Source organism: Aotus nancymaae, unplaced genomic scaffold (genome assembly GCF_030222135.1).
Source record: "Aotus nancymaae isolate 86718 unplaced genomic scaffold, 86718_ANA_hifiasm-v0.15.2.pri h1tg000016l, whole genome shotgun sequence".
NCBI lineage: Eukaryota > Metazoa > Chordata > Mammalia > Primates > Aotidae > Aotus > Aotus nancymaae.
In genome coordinates this window covers 50028727-50048786 of record NW_026988428.1, presented here as the reverse complement: position 1 = coordinate 50048786, position 20060 = coordinate 50028727, and the positions used below count along the sequence as shown (strand labels likewise).

At 38.2% G+C, this 20060-nt stretch overlaps 1 protein-coding gene across 12 annotated transcripts in view; it reads left to right on the top strand.

Annotated features, from left to right (window-relative positions):
* GRIP1 (glutamate receptor interacting protein 1) overlaps nt 1-20060 on the top strand; it is a 710594-nt gene that overhangs the window by 514699 nt on the left and 175835 nt on the right. For all 12 annotated transcript variants that reach the window (XM_064377313.1, XM_064377312.1, XM_064377311.1 and 9 more), the window contains exons 3-4: nt 10954-11089; nt 13697-13842. In XM_064377313.1, the coding sequence (XP_064233383.1) occupies nt 10954-11089; nt 13697-13842 (282 nt within the window). The remainder of the gene's footprint in view (nt 1-10953; nt 11090-13696; nt 13843-20060) is intronic.

Sequence of the window (20060 nt, the reverse complement as noted above, 5' to 3'; positions counted from 1 at the left end):
TGCATTTAAATGTCCACCACTCAGGCCATCATGCTTAGGAGAGGAGATTTTGCTGAGGTGAGCCACTTCCTGTTTCTGATACCTTGCATCATAGTTTAATTTAGATTATCAGATGACTGTGATGATTGTGTAGGAACACATGACTGATAGATGTGGGTGCTGTTTGCTATTCTACAATCCCTGCCTAACATACACACAAATTATAAAATGTCACTCCAGTGTAAATTGCTGTTTGATTTTCACAGTGCTCAAACCTGATCTTCTAGGTCAGAGTTTCTAAAGTAGGGTACATGGATAAACCCCAAAGGGAATTCATAAATTCCCCTGAAATCATGCGCAGAATTTTTCTGGGACAAGGGTTCAGTGCTTTCATTAGATCCTCAAAGTAGTCAGTGACTTCACCAGCAGTTAAATACCAATGTTAATTGTTTTGTCTTATATTCATAATAATCAAAATATAGTAGAAAACTGGCAGTTTTTTATACATGGAAATTTCCAATATCCAAATAACAATAATAATGGCAAAATATAACAATAATTCCCTGGCTAACATATATTGAACACTTCCTGTGTGACAGGTATTACTATAAGTTCCTTATAAGAATTGTATTACTTAATCTTCACCACATTCTATAGGTAGACACTGTTATCATCCCTAAATTAGATCTAAGGAAACCAAGACTCGCGAAAACTAAATAACTTGTTAATAAGTTAGACATTGGAAAGCTTAATAGCAAATTTTGACAATTAAATAACTGGTTTTTGGAGAAGTAGAAATTGAAAGAATTCTAGTATTGCCATATTTTTAAAGCAGGGATTATTTTTTTAACTGAATGCTGTAGAAGACATTTGATACCTGAATTAGTTATACCAGAAAAACAGTCAACATCTCTGTGTAATCCATTTTTAAAAGAATCCTGACCCCCTATATATTACATACCTTCGGGGTCACGTATTTTTGTATTTGGCACTGCATTATTTGTATGTCCCCTTTCTTTGGAGGTGCTCCAGGAAACATACAGATATTAATCCAGCCCTCCCATCACCGCATGAGATAAATTCCAATCGTAATTTTGTTTCACATGAATATTTGTGCCAGGTAATATTTATATGCTGAACACCCCTGCCACTGATCAAATTTATATTCAGATTCCCAAGGGATGAGAAAAATTCTAGTATATCCCTCATATCACTATACAGAGGTGGAAAATTCCCAAAAACCTTTCTCGGCTTGTCTGGATGGCAAGAACTGAGACTGAAAATGCAACAGTTTATCACAGAAACCCAGCTTTGATCCCCACAGCTTTGCTGAACCAGGGGATGTTAGGAGGAGCTTGAAATGAGTATTGGAAAAAGCATCCGTTTATTTCCTGAGGGGAATAAACTTCCTAGTGGCATCACTAAAAGTAATATACAGATAAAACTGTAGTGTGAGCAATATTTTTTTCAACAGTAGTACACAGATATATCTATAGTATTCTGGTGTGTGCCCCAATTCCCCTTACTAAGGCATCGGTACAAATAATCAATCAAGTAAGCTTAGGGAAATGACTCTGCTCCTGTTCAAATTCTGCTCCTTTTATCATTTTGCTTCTGCACCGTTCAGCAGTAATTCTGTCTGCCACAAGCCACTGCTCACCACCCCATTGTAATTCCCTGTTTTGGGACCAATGTGCTTGTTCATCCAGCAGTTACCAGGTTCGACCTGTGAATGTCCCAGGCACCATTCTAGATGCTGGAGATACAGCAGGGAACAAAACATTATTGTTGACACCAGCATTTCAAAATGTGTGATTTACTTTGTAGAGTTTTCATTAATAATATTTCTATTTAACTGTTTATGGTACTTTTTAAAATCTCTGCAGTTAATAGAACTTAAAGAAGTAAAGAGCTTCACCTATTTTGATGAATATGCCTCTAGTGGTTGCTTTTAAATTGTACTTTCTCTTTTTATGCTACGGTCATGGGATGAAGGTCTTATAGATGATTTTAAGGTGTGATGAAAACTTTTAAGACCAAGTTTTTCTGTGGTATTTCAATGTTAAATTTCTCTTATATGACGTTATATGGTGTGCCTGCCCCACTCCAATCACTCACAGCAACACAAACTTCCTGTTTTCTGGATTCCCTTTCTCAGTGACAGATGTCAACATCCACCAATCAAACAAGTTGGAAACCTTGGGGCCTTTTTGATCCTCACTCTTCCATGCTTTCATGCTTCTCACATCCTAATTTGTCTCTAACTCAGGAAAATTCCTCCTCATTAATATGTCTGGTGTCCATGCCATCCACATAGCCACTGTGATGTATTTCAGTCTATCATGTTGCCTGTGTGGCACAGTCAGTACCTGTCCTTCCCTATCCATCCTACCCCCATTGCATCCTCTAGACTCTAGTTCTCGGCCTCCTTTGAAGTTAAGTATAGACATGGATGGAATAAGTTCTTGTCCTTGGGATGTGAACATAAGCAGACCAGTAATGGCTTTTAAGAGAGCTGTCTTTCCACTTCCACCAGCTGAATGAAAACAAGATAAAGTCCTAGGGCAGAAGTTTCTAAACTTCTCAGTTCACAGAGCACTTAGTGTCTCAGTAATTTTTTACAGCACCTCCAGGCCAAATGAAATACCACTGGTTCAATTTACTAAGTAGTTAGGTCTACACAACACAGTTCGTATTTTATCCTAACTTAGTAGCCATTTGAAAAAAGATATATATGTATATGAACAAAATACGTTTATTTCACTCTTAAGTAACCACAAGTAGTTAATGATGAATGGTATATACGTGCCTGCTGAACATTGTACAACTTCTCAAGTCCTTAAATCACTGATAACCTCAATTCCAGTTTCACACTGGTTTTCATGTGAAACTTGCTTATTATAACAGTAACTGGAAAAAACTCAGCTTTGGAAAACTGTGACATAAACAAAAGCAGTGTAGGGTGATCTAATGTTTAACGGAACTACCTCAAGCTAGCAGGTGATGTTACATCCAACAGATATCAAGTGTGGCTGTGTTTTCTTTGAAAATTTAAGACATCCAGTGGCAGTCCTGTGAATTCACCATGGATTCGTGTGCCTCAGTGCACAGTTTGGGAACAAGAGCATTAAGGAATGACAAAGTCACAAAATGGAAAAGAGCCTAGCTCCCTAAATCTCTGTGTGAGAGGGAGCTAATGATCAGGACCACCCACCATAGACTTGTATGTGAGCGGAATAAACTCCTGTTGCATTTGAGTCATTATTCATTTTTGAATTTGTTGACACAGCATAGCTTAACTTAATCTATACATTATATGACATCAGGGACCTTCTAATGATTCTCCTTGACCCAAGACTAAAATCTTTCTCCTCAACACTTTACACTACCATTCCCAAAACCATTGCTTCATACTAACAACAGGCTAACCTTTTCTAAAACTCAAATCTGAGTGCTTTCTTAGGATCCTTCATGGTATAATGTCTATTGGTGTCCCAGTCTCTTCTACCAATCTTCCCTCATGCATCAAATCCTAAGTCTGTCTCTCAATCTTAGCTATATGTTGGAATCCCCTGAAAAGCTTTAAAAAATATGCTTAGTTTCCCATCTGCGAAGATTCTGATCTCACTGACATGGACCAATTCCTTGAAAAACACAAACTATATCAACTCACCCAATATGAAATGGAAAATTTGAATAGCCCTATAACTATTAATGAAATTGAATTTGTAATTTAAAAAACTTCCATTAACAAAATCTATAGACCCAAATGGCTTCACTGGAAAATTCCTCCAAATGCTTAAAAGGAATTAAGAACAATTCTGCACAACCTCTTCCAGAAAACAGATGAAGAAGAAATGTGTTTTCCAACTCATTTTATGAAGCTAGTATTATTACTTTGACACCAAACCAAAAAAGAAAACAACAGACTAGCATCACTCATGAATGTAGATGAAAAAATTATTAATAAAATATTAGTAAATAGAATTCAGCAATATATTTTTAAAATTATATACTATAACAAAATGGGGTGTACTTCAGAGATGCAGCGTTCGTTCAATATTAGAACATCAGTCAATGTAATCTATCATATTATCAAGCTAAAGAAGAAAAGAATCTCATGATCATGTCATTCAATGCAAAACAAATTGACAGGATTCAAACCCATTCATTATGAAAACTCTCAGAAAAGAGGGAATAGAGAGGAACTTCCTCAACTTCATAAAAAGTATGTATAGAGGAAACCCACAACTAACATAGTATTTAGCGATGAAATACTGAATGCTTTTCCTCTACAACCTTAACAAGGTAAGGCTATCCCTCTCTAAATTAACATAGTGCTGGAAGTTCAGCCAGTGCTTTAGGCAAGAAAGGGTAATAAATATGTACAGAGTAGAAATAAAGTAAAATTGTCCCTATTTGTAGATGAAAATTGTCTATATAGAAAACTCTAAGGAATTTACAAAAAAACTCACAAAACTTCCAGAAATAGTAAGTTCAGCAAGGCCACAGGATACAAGCTAAATACACTACAATCAATTGTATAACTGTATACTAGCAATGAACGTATGTATAAGAAAATTAATAATAAAATATAATTTAGGCTAGCCATGGTGACTCACGCCTGTAATCCCAAAACCTTGGGGTGCCCAGTCAGGAGAATTCCTTGAGGCCAGGAGTTTGAGATCAGCCTGGGTAACACAGTGAGATTCCCCACTATAAAATTTTTTTAAAAATATTTATAATTGTTCCCAGAAATGAAATTCATAGGAACAATTTATAATTGCTCCAAAAAATTTCTTAGTACAAAACATACAGTACTTACATGCTGAAAACTAGAAAATGCTGATGAAAGAAATTAAAGGTCTAAATAATTGGAAAGTCAAACCATGTGCATGGACTGGGGGACTTAGCACAGTAAAGGTGTTAATTCTTTCCAAATTGACATACAGGCTTTCATAAATCCTAACAAAATCCCAGCAAAATATTTCACAGTTATAGACAAGATTAATCTAAAATATAATATAAACTTAACAATATCATTTAAAATGCCAACAGATTTACATTATTGCAAAAATAGAACATGTACCCTCACAAAGATTCTGTGAGAAACCACATGTCCCAAGGTATGCTAGTTGGTTGTTTAACATTGCTAGTAAAGAATGGAGACTGCCTGTCCATGAAGCCTCCCTGTATGAGGTATGTCATACCACCAATCCCATCTCCTTCAAAAGAGGATGTAAAAAGAACAGACACCTGAAAGCAGGGTCCTGGGTGAGGAGGCTGGTAAAGCCTTCAGTGTCTGTCCCTCTAAATTGGTCAGCCTGGATCTGCTTGAACATACAGAAAAACCAAAACAAAATAAAACAGAAAAGAAGTATCATGGGCATACGGCAGTCAGAACCCATATCCAACCATTTCATTGTTTTATAAAACTATCTTACACAGAATGAAGTCCAGCTTAATCTTGTTTTGTTCTGCGACACTCTTGTGTCTTGAAATTTTTGTCTCATTGCTTATTTAAAAAATAAAATAGGCTTATACAGAAAAAGGGAGTTACTCATACATTTTGGCAAGTCCTTAAAATTCAGGAGCTACATGAACAGGAAATTACCGCATGGACAATTGCCACAGAGTTGCTGAAAGACGTATGTGATGATTAAACAACAGGTGGCACGGGCTTGGACAAGAGTAAATAAAGGGCGATCACGGCACAGCCTGGGAGGGCTCCTAATCCATGTGGGCAAACAGTGTTCTCAGTGGTTCTTCGGAGGAGTCATCCCAGAGCTGCCATGAAGACGCCCTCAGCTAGGGACGTGGATGAAGGGGAGGTGTTAAAGGCAGAGGAATAACAAATGGTAGGAGATTACATGAGGTCTGGGGAGTGCATGTCCTGTAGTAGAGTTTGCAGTTTTCCTCAATTCTAGCTGCATGTTAGAATTAGAATCACCTGAGAGAGCTTTTCAACTACTGATGCCTGCACACACCCCAGACCAATTGAATCAGATACCCACTGAAAGATTGATATGCAGCGGTAGAAAATAACACAGAGATTCCTTATCTTTACCTTGTTTTCCCCAATAGAAACAGTTTCTAAATGTTTCATACGGTTTCTATAATATTATGGTTTAAATTTTTTGACTGTGACTCATTTTGAGTTAAATTTTATACAAGGTGTGAAACTTTGGTCAAGTTATGGGATTTTTTTTAATTTTTGTTTTGTTTTTTTTGCCTGTGGATGTCAAGTTACCAGCATCATTTGTTGAACAGGCTTTCCTCTGTTGAATTGCATTTGCATCTTGTCAAAAACTAATTTGCCATATTTGTGTGAGTCTATTCCTGGGTCCTCTGTTTTGTTCCAGTGACCTATATGTCTGTCCCTCCATCAACACTACACAGTGGTTTTGCTTTTGTTTTTTGAAACAGGGTTTCACTCTATCACCTAGGCTGGAGTGCAATGGCATGATTATGGCTTACTGCAGCCTTGACTTCCCAGGCTGAAGTGATCCTACCGTCTCAGCCTCCTGAGTAGCTGGGACTACAGATGTATGCTACCATGCCCGGCTAATTTTTTTTTTTTTTTTTTTTGAGATGAGGTCTCACTGTGTTGCTGCTCTTGAACATCTGGTCTCAAGAGATTCTCCTCTCGCAGCCTCTCAAAGCACTGAGCTTATAGGCATGCGTCACTGCACCTGACCTACCACACAGTTTTTATTACTCTAACTATATAAATTTGGAATTGAATAGACTAAATCCTCTCACTTTCTTCTTCTTTTTAAAAATTATTCCTTTCCCTTTCATATAAATTTTAGAATAATCTTGTCTATAGTTACAAAATACTTTGCTGGGATTTTGATAAGGTTTGCATTAAACCTATATATCAGTTTGGAAAGAATTAACATCTTTATGATGCCGAGTCTCCCAGTCCACACACATTTGTCTCTCCAATTATTTAGGCCTTTTTTAATTTCTTTCATCAGAATTTTTTAGTTTTCACCATGTAAGTACTGTATATGTTTTCTTACTTGTATGCCTAAGCATTTCATTTTTGGAACAGTTATAAATGATATTTTATCAATTTTAGTATACATATATTCACTGCTACTGTATAGATATACAGTTGATTAAAGAAAACGTGTTTTTATGTTGACTTATGCTATCCACTGGAATAGTAGTTCTTAGATGGCAGGAACAGTGTTCATTTTGTTCAGTGCTGTATCTCCAATGCTTCAAACACTGCCTGGTACATTGTAAGTGCTCGGTTCTTATTGAAGAATGAATGGGATGCCTTTCCATTTATTTTAATCTTATATGCTTCAGAAGCACTTTAAGGTTGTCTTCATATAGATCTTGCACATTTTTGTTAAGGTTTTTCCTAAAGATTTTACCTTTTGGCTATTGTAAATGGGGCCTTCTCTTCTATAACAACCTTTTACTGGCTGTTGTTTGTCTATATAAAGGATACAGTTTCTGCATACTAATTGTATAGGCATCTATGTTTTTAAATATACTTATTTGTTTGTAAGAATTTTTTATAATTCTCTTGTGTTTGCCAAGCATCACTGTTACTTTTCTTAAAACTTTCTGGAGTTCAGTAATTAAAAATATTGAATTACAAACACAAAGGAAAACAGCAAACAACTGCATTTCATACTATCAGTGGGATTCTATTCGGTTATGTTGAGTAAGGGTACAGATGTAAACCTATACCATTTATTTTCCAAGATCATTAAATATGGTGATTAAGGAAAAAGTCAAATCCAGAACCATCTTTTTCCTCACTAGTTAGACATCATCTGTTGCCTGTGCTGCTTGCTAATTGAAAGAGATTACAGTGCCCCTACAAGGTTCTCTTAATCAGGGGAGTGATATTTGCAATTTAAATCACAAAAGAAAGAAATCCTCAGTACATATTGACTTGCCCAAGTTCCACTGTTTTACGGCAGTGTTTGTTCAGTAAGCCTTGATATATAAGTGAACTCATGCAAATGAATACATCTGTCTTCATTTCTTCTGTCTTCATTAGATCATTATGCAGACATTAAACACCAAAAAGGCATTAAGTGATTGATTGGCTAAGTGGAGATTTCAGGTGAGCTGAAAGCAAACTCCAAAAGCAGGTTCCTTTCTCTCCAGACCACTTCTTCTCTCCCATTCCCTACAGAAACATCCATAAAAGATTTAGTCAATTCTTCAGGGACCGGAGATACTTATTGGCAGTTACCATTCTTGTGATTCAGCAGATTTTCTTGCAAGAATGTTCTATCTTTACTCCTGAGATTTGCCTAATTTATATTCCTTCTTTGGTCTGCTCTGCTCAGCTAATCCTGGTCGATAAGTACAGCAGATTGGATAGAAGACAAAGCTGTAAAATAGATGGTGCATTTGGAACCTCAGACCTTCACTCTACATTGTTGCCTGAACCATCTTCTTTGTGGCTGCTTCCCCACAACTCACACTGTGTGGCACAGTGATCTGTGACGTTCCCTCTTTGACTAGGCTGTGGCCGTCTCGAGGATAATGGCCTTAACTTTTTCCATCTTTGAGTTTTATTGTCTAGCTCAGAGTAGGCATTCAATACGTGCTTGAATCAATGAATGCACAAATTACTCAATTAGCTGGTACAGGAATATTTTCTCAATTTCACATTATTAAAATTAGCTCTTAGGAAAACATTTGAAATGTTTTTCGGTGACAGGGTAATTGACTATTATCACTTTAAAAAGTAGCCAGATTGATGAATTTATATTTTAATAATGATGAAATTAAACTAAAATAATTGAGCTTTTCTAGATTTTCAAGGTTCAGCCAGAACCCTGGGAAGCACCTGGGTTCCTTCTGGAGAAAATGACGTTGTCTACCTCCCATAAGGCTGTACCTGTACATCCCATTTTATGTAGAAAGCATGTCCTTGAAAACTTGGAGTAGAAATAAAATTTTTATGAATAGAAACTTCTCACATGCCTGGTGTTACTATTTCATAGTTGCTTCTTCATGAAAATTGGATAGACCTTTAAGATAGGCACTTAAAAATCTATGCTTCCAAACCTACAAGTAAAGTTCTATAATCAAATGTTTAAATATACAGGATCACTCTGCATATTTAAAGAAAGTACAAAGAATCTTTTTGTTGGCAGAATTGTTGGGCACATTATATCTCTTTATTATGAATGGTCATCATCTATTATGTGATTTTGGTTACTTTAATTATTAACTTTATTTAAAAAATGTATACCTAGCCTTCTGCCAACAAGGGTTTAGAGGGATTGTTTATTAAGTTGATGTCTTCGAATATCAGTTGAACCTATATATGTTTTCATGAGATTTCTGGGGGTTGCTGTGTTTTGTTTTAAGGAGCACAGGAGAAATGCACACAGCGACAGGATTTTGTTACAGATACTTCTGGAACAGATGACCTTTTAAGGTCCTGTACTTTCATGCACTTGACAAGAATTTTCATTCTTGAATTTCAATTCCTATTTGGTCTTTCATACAAAATGTCATAGATGAAGCTGACATTATACACACCCAGACTCCTCCTTGGCTTCTACTTTAAAAGACAATAATGACTTACTTATACAGTGTCAGGAGACTACCATGAAAAAGCAGGCTTCCAGAGATGGTATGCTGGTGTGTTAAAATCACAGGAGCTGGCAAACTCAAAAGCCCTGCCTTGAAGGACATTCTCTAGGCTGCTGAGGAAATAAGTAGCCTGCCGTTCCCTGCCTTCTTTCCCGAAGTACTCTGTTCTCCTCACTAGATCAGATGAGATACTGTTTCCTTATCTAATGTAATTTCATTTTTTCATTGGCTAGTGGGATAATATACTAGGAGCAGCAATTTTAAAACTTTTATGATATGCATTTATAGATATTTTCAACATTATAATTAACTGTATGTAATTGGGAAAAGGGTTAAGGTGTGCAAATAATCTTTTTTTTTTAATTTCACTTTGAAAAAGCAAGTTTGTTTTTGCATTTTAATATGTTCCTTTGATGTTCTAGAAGTTCATTACCCCTGAAATGTGTAACTTAATTTAGGAGAAGTTGGAAAATTGGACAATTTCCCCATCCCTACTGAGAAAATATATTTGCAGATTGGGGAATAACATCAGAGAGAATTTTAAAACAGCATTTATTCTAATTAGCCTCTAGAAGGTAAATATTGACTCATTTTTATTTCTGAAGAGAAGGAATTCTTACGGTTTTCTTACCTTCTGCTCTGACTAAAATCAAAAGATTTGAGTTTTGTCTTGCTGTATAGACATTATCCTCATAAGATCTGTGAAGTTTTAAAATTTTGTAAGTAGAAAATGAAAGATTTATGGCAGTTACCTGGAAATTCTGAGGATAAACCCTGCCTTGCCATACCATGACATATTCTGCAAGAATAATATGAGTTGTTACATATGCTGTCATACTTTGTTTTTGAAAGACAAAGAAAGTAAAGTCAATAATATTTTTCTAGAACCTGTAGAAAGCTCTCTTCTCCTTTCATGTGGCTTCCTAACCTGAAACAAACCATGAACTTGGAGTCTGCCACTGCGCTATATACATTCATATTATTATCTAAAATTCTGTTCTAATTCCCTACTTTACAACTTTTAATTGTTCCCATTGGAGTTACAAAGAGAGAAACCAGAGAAAGTCACCTGAGAATGGCAGAAAACAAAGGGCGAATATTATTTGTACATAAGACAATTTGGACTATTTATTGTCAACATGGAGTGAATACAGAAAAAAAAAAACGGTGCCCACTTTCATAACCTCTAATAGAATATCTACCTCAGCATTGTCTGCATGAACATCTTTATGAGATATTCTGTAAAGTATAATGGAAGGAGGCCATAGATAATCTTTTCTCATAAAAGAAAAAATGGAAAGAGCTTCTGGGGAGGAGTCACTTAACCATACACAAAACGACATTGGTGATTCTACGCCCATTTTAATAAGGCAAATGCTTTTCTTTTAACAGAGGAATTCAAGGGCTCCACAGTTGTCGAGCTGATGAAGAAGGAAGGCACTACCCTGGGTCTGACAGTGTCAGGAGGAATTGATAAGGACGGCAAGCCGAGAGTGTCTAATCTGCGGCAAGGAGGAATTGCTGCCAGGTAACTGCCTCTTGGGGAAATCTACTGAAAGGAATACAGGGTGTAATTAATTCAAAAATTAAAGCTCCATCAAAAGTGGCCACTAATAAATAAATGACAGCTGGCATCTGCCGGGCAGCACAGGCCAGCAGAAGCACAGCGGGGCACGTTTCAGAAGCTGCTCCCAGGTCTGCCCGTGTGGCTGTTCTGGCCTAGGCTGCAGTCACCAGGGAGATTCTTGTGTCATCTCAGGAGCTGCCAGGCCCTCATAAGATTTTAATTTTAAAAAGCCTATGTGGATCTAGTCTGCAAATGTGCCACTGAACAGCAGACAAGCTGCAGTGGGAAGGAGATGCTCCAGTCATCTAAATGTGAAACAGATGACCCATATGATGTGTATGGGTGAAACTGCCAGAGACGGACATGGCTAACCTACGAAGGGTGGGAGACTAAACTCTGAGTTTTAAGTGAAAATTTTGTTTGTCTCACATCCTCTCTTCTTTTCTACTTGTGAGATTTTCAAGAGTTGGTTTCTGAAAGGACAGAAGGGTTGGAGGAGGAGGTCTCACCTGTCCTTCTTTCCATGAACTGCAGATTTCACTCGTTATTGCCAAAGGCAGAATGTGCTGGGATGGGCTTCCTTGAGACACATTCTAAATCTGCCTGAGAAAATGGGGATGGAAAATCAGGTTTCATTAAAAGTGAGGCCAGGCTGGGCAGTGTCTCATGCCTGTAATCCCAGCACTTTGGGAGGCCAAGGCACGTGGATCACCTAAGGTCAGGAGTTCAAGACCAGCTTGACAAACATGGGGAAACTCCATGTCTACTGAAAAAAGAAAAGAATAGCCAGGCATAGTGGCACACGCCTGTAATCCCAACTACTTGCGAGGCTGAGACAGGAGAATCACTTGAACACAGGAAGTGAAGGTTGCAGTGAGCCAAGACTGGGCAACAAGAGCAAAATTTTGTCTCAAAAAAATAAAATAGAAAATAAACATGAGGCTAAAGCACCTTAAATTCTGGCCACCAGTATTTATATCTACATAATTCGAGGTTAAATCTTAGAGTTCTTGCTTCATAAAATGTCATCTGAAGTGGTGATTTCTGTGATTACTTTTAGTGATCAACCTGTTTGTACAATTTATAAACTTAATCCAGTGGATTGCTCCATGATCAGAAGGTATTGTTTGTAAGGGAGGCTGGTGTGGACACAAGCACCTCAATCTACTTTCCTTAGGCTTTTAAGAGGCATCTTTCCACACCCACAGACTCCTTTATTTTATAACAATCATGACCAGTTCATGATGCTAGGGGTTCATAAGTCTCCAGAGCTTCTTTATTTCTATCCCTCAAAGCAAATGTGAAGGGGGAGAGGGATAGCATTTTCAGTTGTATTAATGCTGTAATTAAAAGTATTACTGTGCCAGTTATATTGAGTAGTAAAAATCACCAAATAGTCACTGTTTAAGTCACTACCGTTTTGCAGGTAGTAAATCAAAATAACTAAAGGTGAGATCCCTGCCCTAAAGGGGCTCATAATCTATTAGTGGAGATAAGGCATAAAAAACATGAAACATTTGGGAGCAACAATGGCATTGCATGATGGCAAAAGGCAACAGCATGTTATTACTGATGTTATTACAGACGTAAGTCAGGAAATGAGGTAAGGGCCATGCACGTACTGCAGACTGGGGCAGATCAGGAGGCTCTTTGAAGGAGGAATGATTGGAACTAGATTTATATATAAAATAAATGCATTAGCTATTTCTATTCTGGGAGAAAATGTTATTGAAGGTCCTTATCAATGACATGAATTTTAATGCCTATTATTGGTCTTGCTACCTGCTTTTGGTTTAGAAACGGAGTTTGACTAAAGTCCAAGTGCAGCCAATATTCTATCATGGTAGTATAGAGAGACAGGAATGGTACTGAAACCCAATATTTGCATCATGGTTTCTCCTACACCAGTACTCTTCTTATCAATCCCGCTGTAAACAATAAATAGCAAAATAAGCTGACCCTTTCCTTAGTCCTGGACAAACTCCCAGTGAAGTTATTGAAAGCTGTAAATTTACAAAAAGCAGGTAGCAAAAATGAGAAAGACTGAGAATAAAAAGACGTGCTATGCATCACGCTGCCATGTGTACCTATGCAACAATCTTGCATGTTCTTCACATGTACCCCAAAACCTAAAATGCAATTAAAAAAAAAAAAAAAAGACGTGCTATATCTAGGATCTAGATTCCATCCCAGAGAACCAACTGGTTTAGGGCAGAGCAACTGAAAAATAAATAAATAAAAAAAAATTCTTCTCTTGATTTTGTTTATGGTGCTTTTAAAAATAAAACAGGCAAAAAGGAAAAAGTAAGAGATAGTGGCAGACTTAGAGCAGGACTTCCAAGGTATCACAGGCAGCATGAGTAAAAGTGATCCCTGGCTCTCATCCGACTTCAGCTGTATTCCTACCTTTAAGGGCCTGCCATCTCCTAGGAGGCAGGGACTTCTGCTGTCCGTCCTCTAGGCTTGCTTCTACACTTGCATACCTACGCAAAAAGAGAAGGTGGAAATATAATCAGACTGGCCTATGGAGAGGGTGGGTCTGCTGAAACAACATTGTCTATTTTGCAGAAGTGACCAGCTGGATGTGGGTGACTACATCAAAGCGGTGAATGGAATCAACCTCGCCAAATTCCGCCATGATGAGATCATCAGCTTGCTGAAGAATGTGGGAGAAAGAGTGGTTCTTGAAGTAGAATATGAGCTTCCGCCGGTCTGTAAGTGCAGGAGCCCCCGCTTATCCACAGGGGATACATTCCAAGACCCCCCAGTGGATGCCTAAAACTGCTCATAATACCAAACCCTATATATATATATATTTTTCTATACATACATACTTAATGATAAAGTTTAATTGATAAATTAGGTACAGTGAGACATTAACAACAATAAGTGGCTAGGTACAGTGGCTCAGTTCTGTAATCCTAGCACTTTGGGAGACTGAGGCAGGAGGCTTACTTGAACCCAGGTGTTCGAGACCAGCCTAGGTAGCATGGCAAAACCCCACCTCTACAAAAATTAGAAAAATTATCTGGGCATGGTGGTGCACTCTCAGCTACTCGGGAGGCCAAGGTGGGAAGATCACTTTAGCCCAGGATGTTGAGGCTGCAGTGAGCCATGATCGCACCACTGCCATCCAATCTGGGGAACATAACAAGGTCTTGTCTCAAAAAACAAACAAATACAACAATAATAAAATTGAACAATTATATCAATATGCCAATCTCATTACTCTTGTGCTTTGAGCCATTATCAAGTAAAATAAGGGTTCCTTAAACATAAGTACTGTAAGGGCTGGGCGCGGCCGTGTATGCCTATAATCCCAGCACTTTGGAAGGCCGACAGGAGGATCACTTGAGGCCAGGAGTTCAAGACCAGCCTGGGCAACAAAAGGAGACCTTGTTTCTACCAAAAGAAAAAAAAAATTACTCGGGCATGGTGGCATACACCTGTAGTCCCAGCTACTTGGGAGGCTGAGGCAAAAGGATCCCTTGAGCCCAGAAAGTCAAAGCTGCAGTAAGCTATGATGGTGCTATTGCACTCCAGCCTAGGTGACAGAACAAAATCCTGTCTCAATAAAAAAAGAAAAAAAGTACAGCAAGAACATAACAGCCAATCTGATAACCAAGATGGCTGCACAGTGACTAAGGCAGGTAGTGTAAACAGCGTGAATGTGCTGGACATCCAGATGGATAAAGCAGACAGTGTGAGATTATCATCACACTCCTCATAATAGCACACAATTTAAAACTTAGGAATGGTTTGTTTCTGGAATTGTCTACTTAATATTTTCAGACTGCAGTTAATTGGGAGTAACTGAAACCACAGAAAATAAAGCTGCAGATAAGGAGGAATTGCTATAGTCATAACCCACAGGAAGATCAGCTGCACCACAGTACTTCTAAAGAAAAACCAGCTTCTTAATTTTTTCCCTTTGCCATCAATATCTCATTACAGGAATGGCAAAGCCAACTTTCTTGATATTTAAAAATTATTTGAATTGAAAAACTTACTACCTACTCTGGAAGAATTAAAAAGGGCATAGCTAACAATGACATTATGAAGGGCCTGTGTTCCGTTAAGGTGATCTGTGAAAATCATATTTGCCACTTAAGCCATTTTAATTCAACATACTTGTAAGTTCTGTGCAATAAGTACCATCTAGGCTTTGTATTTAGTGACTAGGTTTAAAAAAAAAAGCCTATTTAGTGTGTTTTACATTGATTCTTAAATGGATATATTCATTTCTTTTTTAATTTTTAATTTCTGTGGGCACATAGGTGTATATATATATGGATATATCATATATGTATGAAAATAGCTTCAGAACGCATATTGTCAAGTAGTAATAATAACAGTATTAGCCAACAGATTTTGTTTTTTGTTTTTTGTTTTTTGAGACAGAGTCTCACTCTGTTGCCCAGGCTAAAGTGCAGTGGCGCGATCTCAGCTCACTGCAACCTCCACCTTCCAGGTTCAAGCGATTCTCCTGCCTCAGCCTCCTGAGTAGCTGAGATTACAGGCACCTGCCAACACACCTGGCTAATTTTTGCATTTTTAGCAGAGACGGGATTTCGCCATGTTGGCCAGGCTGGTCACGAACTCCCGACCTTAGGTGATCCACCCGCCTTGGCCTCCCAAAGTGCTGGAATTACAGGTGTGAGCCACCACGCCCAACCTCACAGATTTTGATTGTACCAATTGTCCAGCATTATAAAGAACTTGACTTCCATTGAATTATTTAATCCTTTCCACAAGGGGTGTCAGCATAGCAGAGATTAACTTTATATCCAATAGCCGGGTTCAAATCCCAGCTCCACATTTTACTAGCTACATGCCTTTGAGAAAGTTACTTAAGCTTTCTATATCTTAGTTTCCACGTCTGTAAAATGGGAATATTATAGTTCCTATATATAGATTTGTTATGAGGATTAACCGAGTTAGTATTTGGAAAATACTTAGAATAGTGCCTGGCACTGTCAAAGTTCTCAATAAATAATAAGGCAATCAACACTACAAGATAGGCATTATTTTTTTCATTTTACAAAGGCTTAAGTATTTTCCCAAATTAATAAGCTGCAAAGTCAATATCTGAATCCAGGCTGCCTGACTCCAAAGTCCATATACATATTCATTGTGAAGTAGACTGATATATGACTGCTGCCCTGCATTTAAGCTATGCTGTTCTAGCACCACCTCTCCTATTCTTAGCTATGAACATGGATGCTACCCTGATATAGCTCTTTGCTTTTCCATTCTAGTGGGAACTCAGGTTGATTATGAAGAGTTGGTAGAATTCATTTGTTCAGCAGTGACTTATTGAGCATTTACTATGTTCCAGCCACCACTGGAACTAGGAGGCCACCACTATGTACTAGGAGGTTGGGGAATGTGAGTAGAGTTTATATTCTAGCAGAAGACAGATAATAAAATAGAGCCATAATAAATAAGTAAATTATATAGTGTGAATAATATGAATTCTATAGGGAAAAGCAGTGCAAGGAAAGGGATTGGGAGCACTGGGATCAGGGCAGGAATGCAATTGCAAATAGGGTGTTACGACAGCATCATTGAGAATGTGAGATTAGTCAATGACTTCTGAAGGAGGTGAAGGAGTTGGCTGTGTGAATTTCTGGGGGAAGAGTTCAAGGAAGAATGAATAGTCAGTGCTGAGACCAAAAGGCGGGAATATACTTAGGGTTGTTCTAGAAACATTAAGGAGGACAGTGTGTCTATAGCAGAATGAGCAGTAAGAGAATTAGGAAATGAAGTCAGAAATGTAAGGGGGTGGGGTGTCCTTGTAGGCCATTGGGAGGAACTTGTTTTTCTCTGAATGATACAGGAAGTCACTGTATGGTTTGGGGCAGAGGAGTGACACGATGTGATTTATGTTTTCTGAGACTCTCTCTGGCTGCTGCATTGAGAATAGACTGTAAGAGACCAGGGTGGAAGCTGGTCCTTGATGAGCTGGAGGGCAGTTACAATGATCCATGTGAGAGATGGCGGTAGAGACAGTGAAAAGCAGTCAGATTCCTGATATATTTTGAAGGGAGAGCCTACAGGATTGCCTAATGGATTTGATGTGGGTTGTGCAGAAATAGAGGAGTCAAAGTTAACCCCAAGGTCCTGAGTATGAGCAGCTGGAAGGACAGAGTATCCATTAACAGGGGTGGGTAAGAATGTGAGTTGTGCTGATTTGTGAGAGAAAGATCAGCAGTTCATTGTTGAAATACTACATTTGAGGTGCCTATTTGACGTGCAAGAGGAAATGTCAAGGCATGAAGATATGATTTGGAGTTTGAGAGAAAGATCTGGACTGTAAATATACATTTGAGAGTAATGGGAATATCAATGGTGTTTGAGGCTTGGGGACCAGATGAGAGTACTCGGGAAGCATGTGCATAACCAGTCACAAGTTCTTGTCTTCACATACACTCTAACACAGAGGATTTAGTAGTCATTTTGTAACAAAATCAATTTGAGACTGTGTTCACAAACCTTGCTACAACTTTTTTTCATTTTCAGCAAGACTAGCCAATAAAATAGAGTGTAAAGACTTGGACTGTGTCAGTAGTTAAATGGCAGCTTTGCTCATTTTTGTCTTTGTGACCTTGGGCATGTTTAAATTCTCTGAGCCTTCAGTTTCTAATCTGTAAAGTATCTATAGTAGTTGCAGAATTTTTGTAATGATTCAGTGTTATAATCACATAATCACTATTGAGACCGTTATCAAATACTTGGTAAGTAACTAATAATATTAGCCATTATTACATTATTATACTGAAAAATACTGTGTTTTCTTGAACTTTAAATGAGTCAGTTTGCTTTGAAATCACTCTCTCATACCATTGCCAGAGACATAAGAGAAACCAGATATCTAGAGCTAATGCTCTTTGATTATACATTTGTATTCCTCTGGGGATATGAATATCAGTAAAATGCAATCCCTTCCTAAAAGAAACTCTAAGTATAGCTTTCAGACAAAGGCCAATAGTGAAGATTTGCCCAGTGTCATGGGTGATTCGGAGCTGGGGGTTTCTAGGAAGACTTAAAGGAGGTCTTGCCAGCCAGATGGGAAGAGAAATACTCAGACAAAGGCTGCAGCCCAGTGCACAGGTTAAACTACAAACAGATAGGGGAAGACAGAGTAGGGGCCAGATGCAGGGGCTCATGCCTGTAATCCAAGCATTTTGGGAGGCTGAGGTGGGTGGATCACCCGAGATCAGGAGTTCAAGACCAGCCTGGCCAACATGGCGAAACCCCATCTCTACTAAAAATACAAAATACAAAAATTACCGAGGCATGGTGGTGGGTGCCAGTATTTGGGAGGCTGAGGCAGGAGAATCACTTGAATCAGGGAGGCAGAGGTCGCAGTGAGCCAAGATGATGCCACAGCACTCCAGCCTGGGCAACAGGGCAAAAGAAAAAGAAAGGGCTTGGAGAAAGATGAGGCCAATGAGGCACATGAGGACCAAACGAAGGCTTTATAAGCCATATTGATGGAGCTCAGTATCCAGTGGTCCATGAGGAGCCCTTAAAGGGGAACAGTATCACAAGATCTGAGTTTTTAGATTTATCATTGTTGGAGGCCATATAGAGAGAAAACTACAGGCTACAAGCCCAAAGGCTATTAGGATTTTTCAAAAGAGAAATGATATCCTAAATTAAAACAGCATTGGCAGAGTTAGAAGAGAAGACGTGTATCAGAAATGTTTAGGAGTTAAAACCTATCATGACTTGGTGATTACACAGTATCATCTTTTTCTCACTCATACAATAAAGCTGATGGAAAAGGGGGAAATATTTTTAAACACAAAAGTGTGAATTGTTATGATGGAAATCAAAAGGGGTCTGTTTTCCAAAAATAATCTTTGTCTCTATTATGTTTGAAGAAAGTAGTAAGATAATTGAGTTCAGAGTGGTTGAAGGGATTAATAAGTTTGCCTTTCACTTAGCTTGGACAGCTAGAGCAGAAAGAAGCCATCCACAGCTGAAGGTCCATGGGGAGAACTGACTGCTAAAAGACAAGCCACCCAAGGCCAGGACTGGTGGCTCTCTCAGGATCACGGCAGTTTGAGGCTCACCTGACCACAGAGTTCAGAAAGAACCAGGAGAAAGAGAGTGAGTGAGAGAAAGAGAGAGAGAGAAAGAGAGAGAGAGAAAGAGAGAGAGAGAGAGAGTGTGTGTGTGTGTGTGTGTGTGTGTGTGTAATCTGATAGAAGAAAACTGGTTTGACCTTGGCCCTTTCTGAGATTCAGCTTCTTTATGAAAATAAAATGATTGGTCCACATAAGCTCTAAAGCTCTTTGTGACTTTAAAGTTATGTGATGCTTTAAGGCTGTATTTAGAGAGAATATTACCAACCTGTATCTTAGATATTTATGTATTAAAAGTTAGTCTAGGCTGAGTGTGGTGCCTTACACTTGTGATCCTAGCACTTTGGGAGGCTGAGGCAGGAGGATCCCTTCAGCCCAGGAGTTCAAGACCATCCTTGGCAACATAGAAAACCCCTATCTCAATTAAAAATAAAGAGAATAAAAAGTTGTTTTAGAGCAGTGCCTTCAAATTTTTTGGTCACTTAACTCTTAAAGAATTTTGAAATGTTAGATAATTCTCATCCATTTTTACTTAACACCTAAAATTATCTTAAGCATAAATAGTTAGAAAGGATGCAATTCCTAGCACAGTATTTGTTTTATATGTCCTTAAATTCTGTTTTCATGCAAACCTTGGAGCTACAGAACCATCTCATTTAATGAAAAGCAGTCTGCCTTATAATCTGATTGGCAAAGACAATCTTCACTGTTAATCCATTAGCTAACTCAGATGAACTTCCTATCATAAGGAGTCATTTTTAAGTCAAATAAATGTGCTAAAGTATGTCCTTGTGACAGTCTTCTAACTTCTCAGTTCTAAAGTAGATAGATGATAGATG